Source organism: Garra rufa, chromosome 13 (genome assembly GCF_049309525.1).
Source record: "Garra rufa chromosome 13, GarRuf1.0, whole genome shotgun sequence".
In the NCBI taxonomy this organism is placed as follows: Eukaryota; Metazoa; Chordata; class Actinopteri; order Cypriniformes; family Cyprinidae; genus Garra; species Garra rufa.
In genome coordinates this window covers 44,670,706-44,692,175 of record NC_133373.1, presented here as the reverse complement: position 1 = coordinate 44,692,175, position 21,470 = coordinate 44,670,706, and the positions used below count along the sequence as shown (strand labels likewise).

General features: G+C 35.6%; 1 protein-coding gene across 1 annotated transcript; it reads left to right on the top strand.

Moving 5' to 3' along the window:
• The first annotated feature begins 2,417 nt into the window (after positions 1-2,417).
• On the top strand, positions 2,418-20,909 carry rhpn1 (rhophilin, Rho GTPase binding protein 1). Its single transcript, XM_073816562.1, has 16 exons — positions 2,418-2,805; positions 5,236-5,351; positions 5,655-5,783; positions 8,461-8,536; positions 8,620-8,697; positions 11,119-11,243; positions 11,316-11,482; positions 13,290-13,387; positions 13,501-13,590; positions 13,976-14,132; positions 15,913-16,026; positions 16,116-16,310; positions 17,689-17,765; positions 17,864-18,007; positions 18,091-18,237; positions 20,353-20,909. The coding sequence occupies exons 1-16, from the start codon at positions 2,725-2,727 to the stop codon at positions 20,551-20,553; spliced, it is 1,995 nt and encodes a 664-aa protein (XP_073672663.1). The 5' UTR covers positions 2,418-2,724; the 3' UTR covers positions 20,554-20,909.
• Positions 20,910-21,470: the final 561 nt, after the last annotated feature.

Sequence of the window (21,470 nt, the reverse complement as noted above, 5' to 3'; positions counted from 1 at the left end):
AGTAAATAAATAGTAATTTCTAGTACATAAATTTGCATAATAAAGCTAATTTAATTTAAAAAGGTAACATGCTATATTTGTTCTTCATATCAGTATGTTTTTATTAATATTTTGAATTTTTTTTTTCATTTTAATTTTGTTGTGTGTTTTTGTCGGTTTTATTAGCATTTTAAAATCCCATAGATATAGTTTTAGTTATTTTCGTAATCTGATTCTAACAGGAATAAACGTAAAAACGTATTTTAACCCTTGTGCAATGTTTCAATTTACAACCTTTCGTTATGTTTCGTGGCTGAAAACAGCCACTACTTTAAACTGCTGTAAAAATGTATCAGATAAATATTTTTTTCAAATTTTTTTGCATAAATCTATTAATCAGTCTCAGTCCTGCTCAAAAATACTAAATGTTTAAAACAATTCAGGATTTTAACTCTTTAATTGCCAAATTCCTAAATGATGTCACTGATTTTGGGGAAAAAAAAACACAAAATTACTAATTTTCAATATAAAAGGTAATTGTGGCCTGGATTTTTTTTTACCTTTTTAACAGTCTTGGACATGTGAAAGATTAGTGAGAACATTGGCTTTCATGCATTGTTAGTTTTGGCGCAGCATCAGATTTTCATTTTTTCTCCCTCATTTATTGTTTGTGGCTGTTTTTGCCCCATTGACTTCCATTATAACCACATTTTTTGATTGCAAAGCCATGACACCATATAATGCTGAATTCTTGATTGTTTGTGGTTTTCCCTGTTGGGAAGGGGTCAAATTTGTAAATTGTACTGTTGATTATCAGTTGGCCCCATTAACCCTTTAGATAGGCCTTTGCAAAAAAAAGCGTAGTTTTACATAGAGTTCTATGGAGTATAACGACATATTATAGTGTGCGTGTATGTATGTGTGTGTGAGCGTGTGTGAGTGTGTGAAAGTGTGTGTGAGTGTATGAGAGTGTGTGTGAGTGTCTGTGAGTGTGAGAGAGACCTCTGTGCACCTTGATACATCTCAGAAAATCAAAAAAAGCACCTCAGCTCTCGGAACTATATGGTAAACAAATACATAAATATACTTTCTTTATTTTTGTTTACTCCATGTCGTTCTGAGAGCTGAGGTGCTTATTTAGATTTTCTCAGGGGTATCAAGGTGCACAAAGGTCTCTCTCACACTTTCACACACTTTCACTCACTTTCACACACTCACACACGCTCACACACACATACATACACGCACACTACGATATGTCGTTATACTCCATAGAACTCTATGTAAAACTAAGCTTTTTTTTGCAAAGGCCTATCTAAAGGGTTAATGGGGCCAACTGATAATCAACAGTACAATTTACAAATTTGACCCCTTCCCAACAGGGAAAACCACAAACAATCAAGAATTCAGCATTATATGGTGTCATGGCTTTGCAATCAAAAAATGTGGTTATAATGGAAGTCAATGGGGCAAAAACAGCCACAAAACAATAAATGAGGGAGAAAAAAAGAAAATCTGATGCTGCGCCAAAACTAACAATGCATGAAAGCCAATCTTCTTACTAATCTTTCACATGTCCAAGACTGTTAAAAAGGTAAAAAAAAATCCAGGCCACAATTACCTTTTATATTTAAAATTAGTAATTTTGTGTGTTTTTTTTCCCCAAATCAGTGACATCATTTAGGAATTTGGCAATTAAAGACTTAAAATCCTGAATTTTTTTTAAACATTTAGTATTTTTGAGCAGGACTGAGGTTGATTAATAGATTTATGCCAAAAAAATTGAAAAAATATTTATCTGATACATTTTTACAGCAGTTTAAAGTAGTGGCTGTTTTCAGCCACGAAACATAACGAAAGGGTAGTAAATTTGCCCACAGTGTACTGTTGAGTTTTTGAAAAATTTCAAAGCATTTTCCCAAAATATGTATCAAAATAAGATTAGTCACCAAAAATCATTCCATTTGCTTTAACAGAGAAAAAGTTGTGGCCAAATTAAGACTCAACAGCACCCCTCAGTGGACGAAAACGTCCCTAACAACACATAAGGGTTAAATGGTTTTCTCTGTTTTTTTAGATTTAGTTAACTATAAAATGCCTGGATATTTAAATGTTTTATATTCGAGGAGTTTTAAACGGATGAATGTGTAACTATGGGTGCTTTGAAAGACTAGAAAAACAATTCAATGAATGTTAGTCTCTTCAGATAAACACAATCTTTATCGTTTACCGCACTCCGTGATGCCTCTGTGTTGCCAGGGGCAACAGTTATTTTTCCGCTCCAAATCGCCTTTATTCCCATCACCGTTTCCCCATTGGACGTTTCCCCCGTCAGTCAATAGTATTTATCAGGCTGCGATTGGCTACCGCAGACGTCAATCAAAAACAACGCGATTCCATTGGCTGAATCCCAAGGACGCGATGCGAGAGATCAGCTGTGGCTCGTGCGCGTACAAGCAACAAGTGGATTTAGTGATTTCGAGTGCATTTGATTCTACAAAGATCACATTATGGACTTAAATAAATGTGTTTAGGCACACATACTGCTAAAGCAGTGTCTGTTGTGTGTTAAGAAGCACTTAAAGTGGAGTTCGTGTTCCGATAGCGTTTAACGGATTTACGGTTACGTTTGCGCAATTTGATAACATGCGCACGCGATTGTTTCTCGCGCTATTGTGAGTGTGCACGCGCACGCAGGTTTATCACAGGTGTAGGACAGAAAAGTGAAGTGATAAAGGTGAGCTCATGATGTCTGACTCTGGATCAGATGAGGATATAACGGCACTCACAGCTGAGGACAGAGGCTCGACAGAATCCGTCCGGAAGGTAGGTGGACTTTCAGAGTTCTGCCTCCATGAACATTACTTAATATGTCACATGTTAATTTATTACTTATTGCTTAACATTTGAAACCAACAGCGCAATAGGAAATAACAGGTTGAGGCACTTACCAAAAAGTACCATGGTATTACCATGGTCTTTTGGACATTGTAACCTATATGTTAGTGACTGACTCAAAATGTTTACTATTCACAAACCATACTTGCACAGAATTTGTTAATGTTAGTTAATGGTAAGATTTAACATGAGTTAATGGTTGAACATACATTACTAAATCAAACATTGTATCTGTGTGTAAAAATAAAGGAGTAGTTAAAGGAGTAGTTCACTTTCAGAATAAAAAAAATTCAGATAAAATTCAGGATTTCTCTCCATATAATGGACTTCTATGGTGCCCCCGAGTTTGAACTTCCAAAATGCAGCTTCAAATGGCTCTAAACGATCACAGCCGAGGAAATAAGGGTCTTATCTAGCCAAACGATCTGTTATTTTCTTTAAATTTTTTTTACAATTTATATACTTTTAACCTCAAATGCTCGTCTCGTCTAGGTCTGTGTGTATTCTGTGTAGAGGTTAAGAAGTATATAAATTATAAATGTTTTAGAAAGTAACCAATCGTTTTGCTAGACCCTTCTTCCTCAGCTGGGATCATTTAGTGCCCTTTGAAGCTGCATTTAAACTGCATTTTGGAAGTTCAAACTCGGGGGCACCATAGAAGTCCATTATATGGAGAGAAATCCTGAAATGTTTTCCTCAAAAAACAATTTCTTTACGACTGAAGAAAGAAAGACATGAACATCTTGGATGACAAGGAGGTGAGTACATTATCTGTACATATTTGTTCTGAAAGTGAACTACTCCTTTAAGTATTATCTATTCAAACCCAGATTTACCCAGGTTCAAGCCCTTTAAGGAATTTAAGCACATATGAAAAAAGACATTACGTAGCAAGCCTTTTTTGCAAATCCAGGTAATTTTTTATAGAAATATTATGTTTTGTAACATTTACGACTGTTATAGCAAAAGGTGGTGGTCTGATCTTCTTAAAACTTTGCATGTGCTCACCTGGTTTTGTGAAGTCCTTTAGGCTTTATAGGATTTGGGGTACATTCGGAAAGTCCTTTTTTCTAAACGACCTTGTTATAGCCTCCCAGAAGGTCAATTCTAACATTTTATTGACAATTATTGACCTAGAGAGTCCAGAGAATTGGGTTTTTCCAGAAAACCTATAGGACAAGTTCGAAAAAGTGGGTTTTTACACCTTCTCAGTCATTTAACAAATAATTTGATTGACAGCAGTAGTTCTAGAGTAAAAGCAAAGTTGTCCGGAATTAAGACTTCTGTCATATGATATGAATATTGTATATATGTTCGAAAAACAACAATAAAAGCACAATTTACGCCCTTGAAAAACGCAACTGCGACTGACGCTTTAGGACTTATGAGCGAATCTGTACTTATGATCGCTGTAGCGCTCCCATCAGGCCAATTGGGGCGAGCCCTTGGTGACATTGTTGGTGGTGTGAGTACTTCCATCCCTCTCAGTTTCAAGTCTCTATGATTTACAGTTTGGTCTGCACGATTAGTTTTATGTGGAGATACCATAGATTTGTCACTACTGAAACGGTTACGACAGAAGGGAAAAGGAAAACATAATCCTTTATTTGTGGGAAATAAACTAAATTTTAGTACAGTTTGTATTTTAAGTATGTTTTAGTATGCAATTTAAAAATTCAGTAATGTGATGTGGTCGCTACCAAAGCATTACTGTCAATGTTTTGTCAAAAATAAAGTATACTGAATTATCAACTAGGATGTTATGATAGTGTTTGGTTCAATGTATATTCCAATGAACTTTTAAATCTGTATGATCAACTTTTTTTCGTACAAAGAAAAATTGGATTCAAAATACAAGTCTCGTAAATTACACTATAAAAATAATTAAAAATGTAATTGTTCTTCATTTACCTCAGAAAAAAATTTGATAAAATTGCAAAAATATGTATTTACAACATTGATGTAATAGGTCAATGTGACCTTTGTTATTAAATTATTATTACTGTGTTTCCATAGTGACAAATTTGGGCAGAGGACAAATATTCCAAAACGTTCTGAAAATACAATCAGAGAATTAACTGGGCAATTACTAGAAATGTGTACCTTGGATATTACACAATTTTGCATACATAGATTTTTTTCAAAATGCTTCTAACTCTAACTTTGGACCAATTCCTATATATATACACACACACACACACACACACTACTTTTTCATTAGCTCCATGTAAATAATAGGCATAGAGAACAGAACAGATGTGCAATGGTTATATTCAAATGCTAAAAGAGGCAGTGAGATTAAATTCAAACTATGCAAATATCAGGTGATGACATTCCCTGTGTGCGTGTGTGTTTTAGGGATGTGACCCTCTCATCTCAACCCAGCGCAGCAAACTGCAGCAGCGGAGAGCTAAACTCAACCAGCAGATCAACCGAGAACTTCGTTTGCGGTCTGGAGCTGAAAATCTGTACAGGTATCAGTATATCTGCTAACATTGAGGAGCATGTTTTTCATAATAACACACACCCTGCCTGACCCAGAACTAACAGGAAGGGACCCGTGACACGCCTCTCTGTTGATGTTGTGTTCTGTGTTTTGATGTGCATTTATTTAGCAATGGGTGGTATGACCAAAATCTTCCACTACAGTACGAGTTGCATGATAAATTTCACCAGATATACTGCAATATAAAAGGTGTAGCAGAATGGCTACCAGTTGACATACAGTTTTTATACTTTTACACAATATGTGACGTATGCATCACATTTTTTTCCAGAGCCAGCGGTAATCAGAAGGTGAAGGAGACTGTTGCGTTAGAACTGAGTTTTGTGAACTCGAACCTTCAGCTTCTCAAAGAAGAACTAGAGGAGCTCAACAGCAGTATGAACGTCTACCAGACTGAGAGGTTGGTTATACATGCACTTTGTGTATCTGCACCCGGATCTCTTTCAAACATGGTTTACTTTGTTAGCCGATAAGTTTCAGGATAACTTGGCACTGAACTTGAAATACCTGCTGTTGCATTCAGCCTTCCAGTGGTTAAGTTTGAGAAGTCTCACTCTGATAATTGTGCAAATTTGCTTGAAGGAATAAAATCACAGGTTTATCCTGAAACAAACAATGAAATCATGTTAGAAATTCTTAGATCAACATTTCTCAAATCACAACATCTGATTTGAAGCATGCAAAATAGGTTTAAAGGAATAGTTCATCAAAAATGAAAATTTGTTAAATACTTGCTCACCCTCAGGCCATCCGAGATGTAGATACTGTAGGATCGTTTCTTTATCAGATTTGAAGAAGTGTAGCATTCCATCACTTGTTCACCAGTGAATCCTCTGCAGTGAATGGGTGCCGTCAGAATGAAAGTCCAAACAGCTGATAAAAACATAATAATTCACAAGTTAAAATGTCTAAATGATGGATTTGATTGATTTGTTGAACACGTAGCGCAAATCATTTTTTGCAAATCATTTGATTCAGATCGGGACTTATGAGTGGGTTCACGTATCATTTGATTCAGATTGGGACTTATGAGCAGGTTCACAAATCATTTGATTCAGATCGGGACTTCTGAATGGGTTCACAAATCTTTTGATTCAGATCGGGACTTATGAGCAGGTTCATGAATCTTTTGATTCAGATCGGGACTTCTGAGTGGGTTCATGAATCTTTTGATTCAGATCGGGACTTATGAGCGGGTTCACGAATCTTTTGATTCAGATCGGGACTTATGAGCGGGTTCATGAATCTTTTGATTCAGATCGGGACTTTTGAGTGGGTTCATGAATCTTTTGATTCAGATCGGGACTTATGAGTGGGTTCATGAATCTTTTGATTCAGATCGGGACTTATGAGTGGGTTCACGTATCATTTGATTCAGATTGGGACTTATGAGCAGGTTCATGAATCTTTTGATTCAGATCGGGACTTATGAGCAGGTTCACAAATCATTTGATTCAGATCGGGACTTCTGAATGGGTTCACAAATCTTTTGATTCAGATCGGGACTTATGAGCAGGTTCATGAATCTTTTGATTCAGATCGGGACTTCTGAGTGGGTTCATGAATCTTTTGATTCAGATCGGGACTTATGAGCGGGTTCACGAATCTTTTGATTCAGATCGGGACTTATGAGCGGGTTCATGAATCTTTTGATTCAGATCGGGACTTCTGAGTGGGTTCATGAATCTTTTGATTCAGATCGGGACTTATGAGCGGGTTCACGAATCTTTTGATCAGATCAGGACTTATGAGCGGGTTCATGAATCTTTTGATTCAGATCGGGACTTCTGAGTGGGTTCATGAATCTTTTGATTCAGATCAGGACTTATGAGCGGGTTCATGAATCTTTTGATTCAGATCGGGACTTATGAGCGGGTTCACGAATCTTTTGATCAGATCAGGACTTATGAGCGGGTTCACGAATCTTTTGATTCAGATCGGGACTTATGAGCGGGTTCATGAATCTTTTGATTCAGATCGGGACTTCTGAGTGGGTTCATGAATCTTTTGATTCAGATCGGGACTTATGAGCGGGTTCACGAATCATTTGATTCAGATCGGGACTTATGAGCGGGTTCACGAATCTTTTGATTCAGATCGGGACTTATGAGCGGGTTCACAAATCTTTTGATTCAGATCGGGACTTATGAGCGGGTTCACAAATCTTTTGATTCAGATCGGGACTTATTTAGACTGGGACTTCAAATCATGGTTCGCAAATCTTTTGCTTTAGATATGATCTTCAGAGCGGGTTTGTGAATCATTTTGAAATTGAATGATTCACTATCCACACTCCGAGTCCTGATCTGAAACGATGGTTCGCAGATCATTATTCAGATCGTGACTTCGGTGCGGGTTCATTAATCATTTGATTCAGTTTAACGCCTCAGAGAGGGTTTGCAAATCTCTTTTTCTGATTTATTTTTTTAAATGTATTAATCAGTAAAAGAAAAATCAAACAATTAAGGCAGTGCAGTTATAAATACCAAACAAAGAAAGAAAGTATACAAAAATACAAATACCTTAATAACTGAGTTTTTACTATATTAAAAAAGTGTAGTTACCATGCTTTTTTGGAGTAACCATAGTTGTACTACAAATACCATGGTTAAACTATTGTTAGTGTAGGAAAATTTGTTTTTTTTGCATTGGGATGCGTTGCCAGGTTTAAAAAAAAGAAGCAAATCAAAAAAGTAATACAATTAGACCTTAGAGGACACATAGGATGAATATAGAGATGCAGTTTTCACTGCTTTAGAAAAAAGATTCAGAGACAGATTTTTGTTTATGTACTGTATGTTAAATTTAGGTAGCAGTAAACACAAATAAAGCTTTATTTTTCTTTAATAGAGATGCATGTCCCTATCAATATCCAGCCACAACTAAATTGTCCCTAGCAATAATTTTGATCAAACAATTAAATGTCTGTCATCTGTCGTTATGTCCAAACCAATGCCAAAATCAAACCTATGCCTTTATGTGTGTGGAACATGTGCATTATGTAGTTATTTTCCTTATGTGCAGTATGTAAAATAGATGTATAAAACATTTACAAACAAATACTCTTTTTGTCACAGTGAGACAGTCAGTGTTCCCATGATTCCACTAGGGTTGAAAGAGACTAAAGAGATTGACATGACCGTCCCTCTTCAGGTGAGATCAACATAGATTACATGTGAACTCATTCAGTGTTTAAATCAGTCTAGAAAACATTTCTTTCTCTGCTGTTTTATTAGGATTTCATCAGTGAACATTACAGTGAGGACGCGTCTCTCTACCTGAATGAGATCCGGGATTTTATGGAACTGAGACAGGTCAGTTAAAGTCGACACAAAACGCTGATCACAACCCATATTACTCCTTAAACACCCCCTTCTACTGAACAGGTTTGACTACTTTAGTCATTTCCATAAGTACAAATCTTAATGTTTAAGCATATGATTCTCGGGAATTGTTGCTTTTAATTTTATAGCAACAGTTTCGACAGGACCCTTTTCTGTTCTAACACGACAATGCAATGAATAAGGCCAGGTTCAAAAAGAAATTATTGATTCAGTCAGTGTGGATGAACTTGACTGGTCTATATAAAGCCAAGTCCTAATCCCAGCTGAACACCTCTGGTGTGACTTTAAATGCAGACCTTGAGCCAAAAACTCATTACCAGACACCAATGACTTGTACATACACTATGGACAAAAGCATTGAGACACCCCCTTCTTTAGAACAGAAAAGGGCACTTCCAAAACTGTGGCAACAATAAATAACAACAATAAATTGCATTTCCATCTCAAGTCATTGGTGTTTGGTGATTAGGCATTGTCATTATAGAATAGATAAGGATCCTGTCCAAACTGTTGCTATAAAATTAGAAGCACACAATTCCCTAGAATATCATTATATGCCTAAACATTAAGATTTGTACTCATGGAACTGACAAAAGTAGTGAAACCTGTTAATTAGAAGGGGGTGTCCAAATATTTTTGGCAATGTAGTGTATATATACTGTGGTGTAAAAAAGTCCTGATTTTTTTATTTTTTTGCATGTTTGTCACACTTTAATGTTTCAGATCATCAAACAAATTTAAATATTAATCAAAGATAACACAGGTAAACACAACATGCAGTTTTTAAATTAAGGGTTTTTTTTATGAAGGAAAAAAAAAAATCCAAACCCATATGGCCCTGTGAAAAAGTGTTAAAACGTAACTGTGGTTTAGTTTCTCTAGCCACACCCAGGCCTGATTAGTGCCACATCTGTTCGCAATCAAGAAATCACTTAAATGCCTGACAAAAGTGAAGTAGACCAAAAGATCCTCAAAAGCTACACATCATGTTGAGATCCAAAGAAATTTAGGAACAAAGGAGAAAGAAAGTAATTGAGAGATCTATCAGTCTGGAAAAGGTTATAAAGCCATTTCTAAAGCTTTTGGAAACCACAGTGAGAGCTATTATCCACAAATGGTCGAAACATGGAACAGTGGTGAACCTTTCCAGGAGTGGCCGGCCGACCAAAATTACCCCAAGAGCGCAGCGACGACTCATCCAAGAGGTCACAAAAGAGCCCACAACAACATCTAAAGAACTGCAGGCCTCTCGTGCCTCAGTTAAGGTCAGTGTTCATGACTCCACCATAAGAAAGAGACTGGGCAGAAATGGCCTGCATGGCAGAGTTCCAAGACGAAAACCGCAGCTGAGCAAAAAGAACATAAAGGCTCGTCTCAGTTTTGCCAGAACACATCTTGATGATCCCCAAGACTTTTGGGAAAATACTCTGTGGACTGACCAGACAAAAGTTGAACTTTTTGGAAGGTGTGTGTCCCATTACATCTGGCCTAAAAGTAACACAGCATTTCATCATATCAACAGTAAGATCTGGTGATGGTAGTGTGATGGTCTGGGGCTGTTTTGCTGCTTCTGGACCTGGAAGACTTGCTGTGATAAATGGAACCATGAATTCTGCTGTCTACCAAAAAATCCTGAAGGACAATGTCCGGCCATCTGTTGGTGACCTCAAGCTGAAGCGAACTTGGGTTCTGCAGCAGGACAATGATCCAAAACACACCAGCAAATCCACCTCTGAATGGCTGAAGAAAAACAAAACAAAGACTTTGGAGTGGCCTAGTCAAAGTCCTGACCTGGATCCTATTGAGATGCTGTGGCATGACCTTAACAAGGTGGTTCATGCTCGAAAACCCTCCAATGTGGCTGAATTACAACAGTTCTGCCAAGATGAGTGGGCCAAAATTCCTGCACAGCGCTGTAACAGACTCATTGCAAGTTATCGCAAACGCTTGATTGCAGTTGTTGCTGCTAAGGGTGGCCCAAGCAGTTATTAAGTTTAGGGGCAAACACTTTTTCACACAGGGCCATGTGGGTTTGGATATTGTTTTCCCTTCATAATAAAAACTTCATTCAAAAACTGCATGTTGTGTTTACTTGTGTTATCTTTGATTAATATTTAAATTTGTCTGATGATCTTAAACATTAAATGTGACAAACATGCAAAAAAATAAAAAATCATGAAGGGGGCCAACACTTTTTGTATATATTGACTTTTTTTTTCCTCAGCATCATTAAATTAGATAATATTAAAACTTTTTTGCAAATCAACAGAATATTTTGTCAAGACGCAGGATGGTGTTACAAGAAACACAAGTCAAATCGCTATTTTTGATGCTGATCGTTTTTCTCACTCAGCTGAAATTGATTTTGTTAGTCTTCACCTCTCTCCGTAGGCCATGCGAACTCCCAGCAGGAATGAGGCGGGACTGGAGCTGCTGACGGAATATTTCAACCAGCTCTATTTCCTGGATCAGCGCTTCTTTTCACCGCACAGAAGTCTGGGAATTCATTTTCACTGGTGAGACACACTGCTGCACACAAACACATGAATGACCAGAGATGGAGTTTCTGATGGCGTGTCTCATCGCAGGTACGACTCACTGACCGGAGTGCCTTCAGTTCAGAGAGCGCTGGCATTCGAGAAAGGGAGCGTTTTGTTCAACATCGGAGCACTTTATACTCAAATCGGAGCCAGACAGGATCGCTCAACACTGACTGGCATTCAGAACGCTATCGATGCTTTCCAGAGAGCGGCGGGTAATGAGTCTCTAGCTGTTTGTTTGATTTTGGGTCATTCATTGGAAACACTGTCACAGTATGTTACTAATATATATGTATATAATATTATATTATATTTTTTGTTAGGTTGGTTAGGATATTACAATATTTGTCCAAACTATTTAAAAATCTGGAATCTGAGGGTGCAAAAAAAATCTAAATCTTGAGAAAATTCCCCTTTAAAGTTGTCCAAATGAAGTTCTTAGCAATGCATATTACTAATCAAAAATTAAGTTTTGATATATTTACAGTAGGAAATGTACAAAATATTTTCATGGAACAGGATCTTTACTTAATATCTTAATGATTTTTGACATAAAAGAAAAATCTATCACTTTGACCCCATACCATGTATTTTTAGCTATTGCTACAAATATACCCGTGATACTTAAGCATATATATCTAACCCACAAAACCATTCTTATTTACATAAATGTCAGTAAAACATCTTTCAAACATGTTTTGGGCCAATAAAAATGTATAATTATGTCCTTTAACTAGCAAATATCATCACACCACAACTCATTTACCTTCAGTATGTGCATTATAGCAATAACATTATTTATTCTACCCTATAGTTAGGGTTAGGTTTTTGAAAGAAGTCTTTTCAGCTCACCAGGACTGCATTTATTTGATCAAAAATACAGTAAAAAATGTGAAATATTATTACAATTTAAAATAGCTTTTTTCTACGCGAATCTATGTTAAAATGTAATTTATTTCTGTGATCAAAGCTGAATTTTCAGCATCATTAGTCCAGTCTTCAGTGTAACATGATCTTTCAAAAATCAATCTAATATGGTGATTTGCTGCTCAACAAACATTTTTGATTATTAGCAACATTGAATATTTTTGATATTGTGTTAGATATTGTGATATATTTTAATTAAGAAACAGAAAGTTCAAAAGAACAGTATTTATTTAAAATAGTAATCATTTGCAACATTATAAATGTCTTTACTGTCACATTTGGTCAGTCCTTGCTGAATAAAACTATTATTTTTTATTTTAAAAATATATTAATATTTTACATTTTTACTAAATTTATTTAAAAAAATGTAAAAATTATTTAAAAAATCTTAATAGAATAAATAAATAAAATATTAATATTTTAATTTCTGTAAAAGCAAATGTTGTTATTTTTTCCATTATAATCCATCTAAATGTAACAGTGATAAAACAGGACATTCAGATTGGCTAAAAAAAAATAACAAAACAGTTTAACCTATCAAAAAATATTAGTTGCTGTTTATTATATCAGTAGTAGATCACAAGGTCAGCACACAAATGACCCCTGTGCCTATACACTCTTAAAAATAAAAGTGCTTCACGACGCCATAGAAGAACCTTTTTTGTCTAAATGGTTCCATAAAGACCCTTTAACATCTGAAAAACGTTTTTGTTTCACAAAAGGTTCTTTGTGGCGTAAGAAGGTTCTTTAGATTATAAAAAGGTAAGCAAGAAATGGTTCTTTAAAGAACCTTTAACTGAATGGTTCTTTGTGGAACTAAAAATGGTTCTTCTATGGCATTGCTTGAAGAACCTTTTAAAGCACCTTTATTTTTAAGAGTGTAGTTTATATGATATAAACTCATGCAGACATCTGAATAATGTGTCTGCGTTCAATTTCAAGCACTCATGATCCTGTATTGTGTATTGCACCACAGCTGTGCAGAACTGAACATCTGAAGCTCTTTGCTCATATAAATGAGGTTGTAAATGTAGTGTGTGTGTGTGTGTGTGTGTGTGTGTGTGTGTGTGTGTGTGTGTGTGTGTGTGTGCACAGGTGCATTTCTCTACCTGCAGGAGAATTTCTCTCATGCGCCCAGTCTGGATATGAGCAGCCCTGCGCTGAGCATGCTGGTCCGTCTCATGGTAGCTCAGGTAATGAAAGAAAGACGTTCATATACATTAAATATGCATTTCAGATTATGAGTTAATATATTGGAGAAGTGATTCTGTAGTAAGTCACATATTTTTGGCTTTACTATGTGCAGGTGCAGGAGTGTGTTTGTGAGAAGGTCTTACTCAACACGCAGGACAACAACCTGAATGTGCTTCTGCAAGCCGCCCAGGAGGCAGCGAGGGTAAAACACACACACACACACACACACACACATGTTGGGTTTACATGTTTTATGGGGACATTCCATAGGCGTAATGGTTTTCATACTGTACAAACCATATTTTCTATCGCCCTACACCTACCCTACACCTAAACCTAGCCCTCACAGGAGATTGTGCATACTTTTACTTTATCAAAAAAACTCATTGTGCATGATTTATAAGCCTGTTTCCTCATGGGGACCTGAGAAATGTCCCCACAAGGTCAAAATCTACTGGTATTCCTATCCTTGTGGGGACATTTGGTCCCCACAACGTGATGAATACCAGGTGCACACACACACACACAAATGAATGCATGTTACAGGGGTTTCATTTGTTAATAACTCTGTTTGTGTGTGTTTCTAGGTATCAGACGTGTATTCTCTGGTTCTTCAGGCAATGTCAGTGCCGTTACTGAAGGACTATGTTCCCTTCTCCTGGATTTCTATGGTTCAAGTCAAAACGCATCATTTCAGAGCGTTGGCTCATTATTACACCGCTGTGGCACTGTGTGACTGTCCAGGTGAGCTACTGAACATCTGTATGTGTTAAGTCACTAATGACATAACGCATACAATACTGGTCAAAGGTTTGGAATGATTATGATTAAAAGTTTTTTTGCTCATCAGAGCTGCATTTGTTTGATTAAAAATGCAGTAAAAACTGTAAAATTGTGAAATATTATTACAATTTAAAAATCTGTTTTCTATGTGAATATATTTTAAAGTGTAATTTATTCCTGTGATCAAAGCTGAATTTTCAGCATCATTACTCCAATCTTCAGTGTCACATGATCCTTCAGAAATCATTCCAATATGCTGATTTGCTGCTCAAGAAACATTATTATCATTGTTTAAAACTGATACATTACTATTTAAAAAAAAAAAACTTTAGGCTAAGATTTACTAAAAAATTTACTTAATACTTTTATTCATCAAGGATGCAAGGATTTTAGAAAACTTCTATTTTTTAAATTTTTTAAATTTCCATTTAAAATAAATGCTGTTCTTTTGAACTTTATATTCATCTGTGAATCCTAAAAAATAAAAAGCATCACAATTTAAACAAAAATATTGTGCAGCACAACTCAGAAATGCTTCTTGCGCAGCAAATCAGTATATTAGAATGATTTCTGAAAGATTTTGTGACACTAAAGACTAAAGTAACGATGCTAAAATTGTAACTTTGATCAGAGGAATCAATTACATTTTAACAGATATTCACAAAGTAAACAGCTATTTTAAATTATAATAATATTTGACTATTTTTACCCTATTTTTGATCAAATAAATCCGGCCTTGGTGAGCAGAAGACAGGGTGTCCGCGGATCCTTAAAACGTCTTAAATAACGTTTTCCTAATAAAAGGTCTTAAAAAGTCTTAAATTCAGATTCGATAGGTCTTAAATAGTTTTGGTCACATTTCCGCTAAAATATCTTCAGTCTAACGCAACGCAAGAAAGAAATTTATGGGGATATTTTTTATGGAATAGTATCTGCTAATGTAAAAAATTCACTGTATATCATAGTAATATAATTTATGACAGCCATGAAATTGTTTACTTTTTACATTAAACACATTGACGTATGACATATATGTGACCCTGGACCATAAAACCAGTCATAAGGTTAAATTTTACAAAACTGAGATTTATACACATGAAAGCTCAATAAATAAGCTTTCTATTGATATATGATTTGTAAGGATAGGACAATATTTGGCTGAGATACATCTATTTGAAAATCTGGAATCTGAGGATGCAAAAAAAATCAAAATACTGAGAAAATCACCTTTAAAGTTGTCCAAATTAGGTTCTTAACAATGCATATTACTAATCAAAAATTACATTTTGATATATTTACAGTAGGAATTTTACAAAAAATCTTCATGGAACATGATCTTTACTTAATTTCCTAATGATTTTTGGCATAAAAGAAAAATCAATAATTTTGACCCATACAGTGTATTTTTGGCTATTGCTACAAATATACCCCAGCGACTTAAGACTGGTTTTGTGGTCCAGGGTCACATATGTATGTAATATAATGTGTATTTCCATTACAGGTTTAGGTCTTAAATTCCATTTAAGGTGGTATTAAAAAGGTCTTAAAAAGCAGAAACCCTGAGAAGAGACTTCTTTCAAAACCTTTGAACAGTAGTGTGTTTTTACCATTAAAACTGACTTTACTTAATATAGTTCCTGTTTTTGTTGTGCTCATCATTTTAAAGAACCAGTCTTGTAAAAACGAACATTTTCCGTAGAAATTTCAGACCGACCATTATTGTGTTTGACAACCAATACAGGTATGTCTGATGAAGATGACGATGAAGGTCAACAGATTAAAGCTCTCATACAGATTCACACCAGACGACCGGACAAACTTGATCTTCATGATCCGGAGGACAAACGGAGACTCGGTTTGTGTCGTGGGATGCATTGTCTGAACACAGATTTACAGTTTCAATGCAGGTCAAAATATACTTATTATTGTTTTCTCATATTAAAGGTAAAGCTCATCTGCGTAAAGCCATCATACGTCACGAGGAAGCCCTGCGACTCCACGGCGTGTGTAAAATGCTTCGAAAGATGGACATCCTGCAGGAAGTTTTGTCACACGCTCATGCTTGCTCGCTGGAGAAATACTCGGATATCGATCAGGAGGATGATTTCTGTGAGGTCGCAGAGGCTCCGGAGATCCAGTGTGAGTGTTTAATATAATAATCATGTTACAGTTAAATCTAGTTTAAAAACTCTTTTAAATGTGTAATAAAAAAAAATATGTTTATTTTATAATCAGAATCAAACTAAAACCGAATAATGAAAATGACAAAATTACTAATTGTAAACAAATATTAAAATAAAAATGGAAAATCTAAAAATAAAAACTAATTCAAACCGTTAAAAAAAACTACTAGTATCTCAATGATATTAAAATAAAAAACTGAAATACTTGTCAAATTGCAGTATGTTGTCATAGGACATTGCTAATTTATGTGCAAGTTCAATTTCACATTATTTTGCATTTTGCAATTAAATATTCGTTGAAACAGCTGTAATTTTCTGCTTCATTCATGACTATGAAAATGAAAGATTTAGTCAAGTGCATTGCATTGTGGGATAAAGTATTTCAAGCAATATTTATATATTCTAAGCAGATATTATATATTCTCCTTGAGATACTTTTATAGTATTTATTAATAGCTTAAATGTGTTTTTGTATATTTTCCATTTTCATATTAATTTTAGTTTTAGTAATTTTGTGTTTGTCATTTAAATTATTTTTGTCTGTACAGTTTATATTAACTTTTAAGTGTCATTGTTAACTAGCAGAATTAAAATAAGTTTGTTTTTATATATTTAAATATATAAAATATTTTTTATTATTTTTATATTATTATTATTACTACTAATTTTTATACTTGAATAAAAAATATTAAGTTTTTATATATTTAAATAATTTAAATTTATGTAATTTTTATTATTTTTTGCATTATTATTATTGTTATTACTACTTTTTAATATTTAAATATTTGTATTTTTTATGTAATTTTATTAAGTTTTTTTTATACATTTGAATAATTGTATTTCTTACAATATTTTTTAAATAAAATTTTCTAATTTATATAGTTCCTATTTATTTTTTATATTCCAGTTAAGTGACATTTTTTTATGGTTTTAGTTTTAGCAAACTATAAAAACCTTTATGATTTGCATATGCACAGCAGACATACTGCAGAAATAGTAACGGTTACTATTAAAGAAGTTAAAAGTAGTGCATTACAATACTCCATTCAAAAGTACATTTGCTTTATAAAAAATTAACTAACTGCATTACTTTGTAACTTTTTATGGAAAGTGATGCATTGCGTTACTTTTGCATCACTTTTTCTCATCTGAGCTGGTCTTGCTTATTTGGTTTTTAATAAAAAAAAAAAAAAGGTATATTTTATAAGTTACATAAGGCCCTTTCACACCAAAAGTTCAATTAATAAGCCTCAGACTGAAATGAATTCCTGTGCACTTGGTCCTGACAACTTTGGTTTTAACATGACCTCTGACCTTTGACCTGTCTCCTACAGCTCACACACAGCAGAAGCCTGACATTAAAACTCCTGATTTCAGTGGCGTCAGAGTGACTGATATCTTCCACCGACTGGTAACGCTCACACTCTCACACTCTCACTGACTCAAAAGCTGTAACGTGCTGTAAATGTTCCAGTTGTGTTTAAGGTTCACCTGTGTTACTGTGTGAAGGGGCCGCTGTCTGTGTTTTCTGCTCGAAATCGCTGGGTGCGGCGACACGCGTGTTTGCTTCGAGGAGAGGCGGGGCTCGGGCTCACGCTCCGAGGTGATTCGCCGGTTCTGGTTGCCGGGGTGTTGCCAGGGGGATGCGCTGCGGTAAGAGACATAATTAGAGACAGCAATATTTAAAGTGCTTGTTATTACTACATCATGCATCACATTATGAGCATGTGTTCTAGGAGGCGGGGCTCCGTGAGGGCGATTATATCGTGGCTGTGAACGGCGCAGACTGCAGGTGGGCCGAACACGCTGAGGTCGTTCACGCGCTGAAGAGCTGCACTGAGAGAGGACTAGAGCTGGACGTCATCACGATACAGTCATACGAGGTACAGCCTGGTCACATGTCAAACACCTTATGAAACTAGAGGAGTAAAGTTCATAGACAAACTTGTCTGAAAATTTGAATTCGATTTTTGAAATTGAAGTTTGCGACCGAGTGGTAGCATGATTAGCATGGTGGTAACATGTTTCTAACACGATTACCAAGTTACTAGCATGTTGCTAGCATGATTAGCATTTATTAACATGTCATTTTTGGCATGTTTCTAGCATGATTATCAAGTTGTTAGGATGTTGCTATCATGACTAGCATGTTTTTAACGTAATTAACATTTTGCTAACATGTTTCTAGCATGATTGGCAAGTTACTAGCATATTGTTAACATGTTTCTAACATTATTAGCAAGTTGATAGCAGGTTGCTAGCATATTTTTTAGCATGATTGGCAAGTTACTAGCAGGTTGCTAGCATGATTCTAGCATGATTAGCATTTTTGGCATGTTTCTAACATGATTACCAAGTTATTAGGGTGTTGCTATCATGACTAGCATGTTTTTAACGTAATTAACATTTTGCTAGCATGTTTCTAGCATGATTGGCCAGTTACTAGCAGGTTGCTAGCATGATTCTAGCATGATTAGCATTTTTGGCATGTTTCTAGCATGATTATCAAGTTACTAGCATGTTGCTAGCATGATTAGCATTTATTAACATGTTGTAAATATTTGGCATTTTTCTAACATGATTATCAAGTTATTAGGATGTTGCTATCATGACTAGCATGTTTTTAGCGTAATTAACATTTTGCTAACATGTTTCTAGCATGATTGGCAAGTTACTAGCAGGTTGCTAGCATGATTCTAGCATGATTAGCATTTTTGGCATGTTTCTAGCATGATTACCAAGTTACTAGCAGGTTGCTAGCATGATTCTAGCATGATTAGCATTTTTGGCATGTTTCTAGCATGATTACCAAGTTACTAGCAGGTTGCTAGCATGATTCTAGCATGATTAGCATTTTTGGCATGTTTCTAGCATGATTACCAAGTTACTAGCAGGTTGCTAGCATGATTCTAGCATGATTAGCATTTTTGCCATGTTTCTAGCATGATTACCAAGTTATTAGGGTGTTGCTATCATGACTAGCATGTTTTTAACGTAATTAACATTTTGCTAGCATGTTTCTAGCATGATTGGCCAGTTACTAGCATATTGTGAACATGTTTCTAACATTATTAGTATTTTATTAACATGTTTCTAGCATGATTAGCAAGTTGATAGCAGGTTGCTAGCATGATTCTAGCATGATGGACTTTTTTTAGCATGGTAATGTTTCTAGCATAATTAACTATTTACTAACATAATTAGCATGTTTCTAGCATAATTAGCAAGTTATTAGCATGTTGCTAACATGCTTCTAGCATGATTACCAAGTTACTAGGATGCTTCTAACATGACTAGCATGTTTCTAACATAATTATCATGTTGCTTGTGTTTCTCTAGCATGGTTGGCCACTTACTAGCATGCTGCTAGTATGATTCTAACATGATTAGCATTTTATTAACATGTTTCTAGCATGATAAGCAAGTTACTAACATGATTCTAACATGATTAGCATGTTACTAGTATATTAGTGTGATCAGCATATTGCTAGCAAGGTTTAGATAGATGAGTTTTAATTGGCTTGTTTGATTGAGTCTCAAGGGATTGTGGGAGTTTTGACAGTTGGAGTTTGAATAGTGTTGGCTCAATCTTTGAACATTTTGTCAATGTAAGTCTATGGGATTTTCGGTGGCTTTGATAGTCTGGTTTACGAAAACCATAAGCCGGATCAGTCTGAAAATATAGAGCACAGCGAGTCAGACCAGTCTGAAGGTCTGACCTGAGTTTGGTGGTTGCAGCTTGAAAGTTCTAGGAGATTTGGCTCAGAAGAAGAATAATAAGGTTAAATGGCAGATCAGTAAGTTGGCTTTTCTCAAGCCTGAATCAAGTAAAGCCAAGATGCTTCAGTCCTGTTCATCTGGAAATATTACTACCGTTATTCTTACTTTACTTGATAAAAATCACAGGTTTGACCACAAAAAGAAACATAAGGCACCAGCTGAAAGTGTGAAAGTGTTTATTATTTACTGACTTAAAGCTGTAAATAATGTTTTCATAGGTTGAAAGGAGGACAAATCTCTCACCTACCGCTGAGAAAGAGTGTCAGTCGGGCAGTCAGAGGAGAGCGGGCCGTGAATACGAACGCGGATCCTCGTCTCTGTGGAACTGGAGCTGGAGGAGCGGCGGCGCCAGCAAGAGACTCGGAAACACGTTCAGTCTGTCCTTCGGTAACTTCAGAGAGAGCGAATCCATGTTCTGAAAACACACGAGGAAAAGAAAGGAAAAAGAAGAAAAGCACTACTTTACTCAATAGAGCACAATTATCAGATGCGATCATGTTTTAGGAGTTGAATGAAAACTAGTTGGTTTAGATGAAAATTCTAGCTCATGCATTGCATGCTACAGTCATTCAGAGGAGCACAAGAACAGAGCTGCCACATGACCGGAGGATGTTGTTAGACTTATAGCACAATGCTAGAACAGAAAATAGTGTCTCACATACAACTCCAGAAGGCATTAAAGGGTTAGTTTACCCAAAAAATTCAAATTAGCCCATTATTTACTCATCATCCAAGCATCCTAGGTGTATGACTTTCATCTTTCAGAAGAATCCAGTATATATATATATATATAGATAGATATAGATAGATAGATATAGATATAGATATATACACACACACACAGTGGTGTGAAAGTGTTTGCCCCCTTCATGATTTTTCATTTTTTTGCACATTTGTCACACTTTAATGTTTCAGATCAAACTAATTTAAAGGTGCCATAGAATGCATTGAAACAATATTTTCAATTGTTCTCGGATATCTACACAGAAGGTATATGGCATAGGATAGGGCAAAAAGTCTTGGTTTTACAAGTCCATTTACAACCCTAGGATTTGTCCCTAGAATGAAATGGTCTGTTATTGCCTTATTTGGAAGGTCTGTGAATATTAATGAGGGGCTCTGCTCTGATTGGCTGTTTCACAGAGCTGCTCATCTCAGTAGCTCGCACATGGAGGAAATATATATTTAATTACGGAGCTCTAGCCGCTTTTAATATGCGGTTTGTTGAATCTGCCGTTTTGAATCGGCGACATTTTCCTCTCACTATTGTGATCGCATGTGCTCTGTGTAAAGTTATACTGCAATGACAAGTACTTTCCACACAAGTTCAGATGCT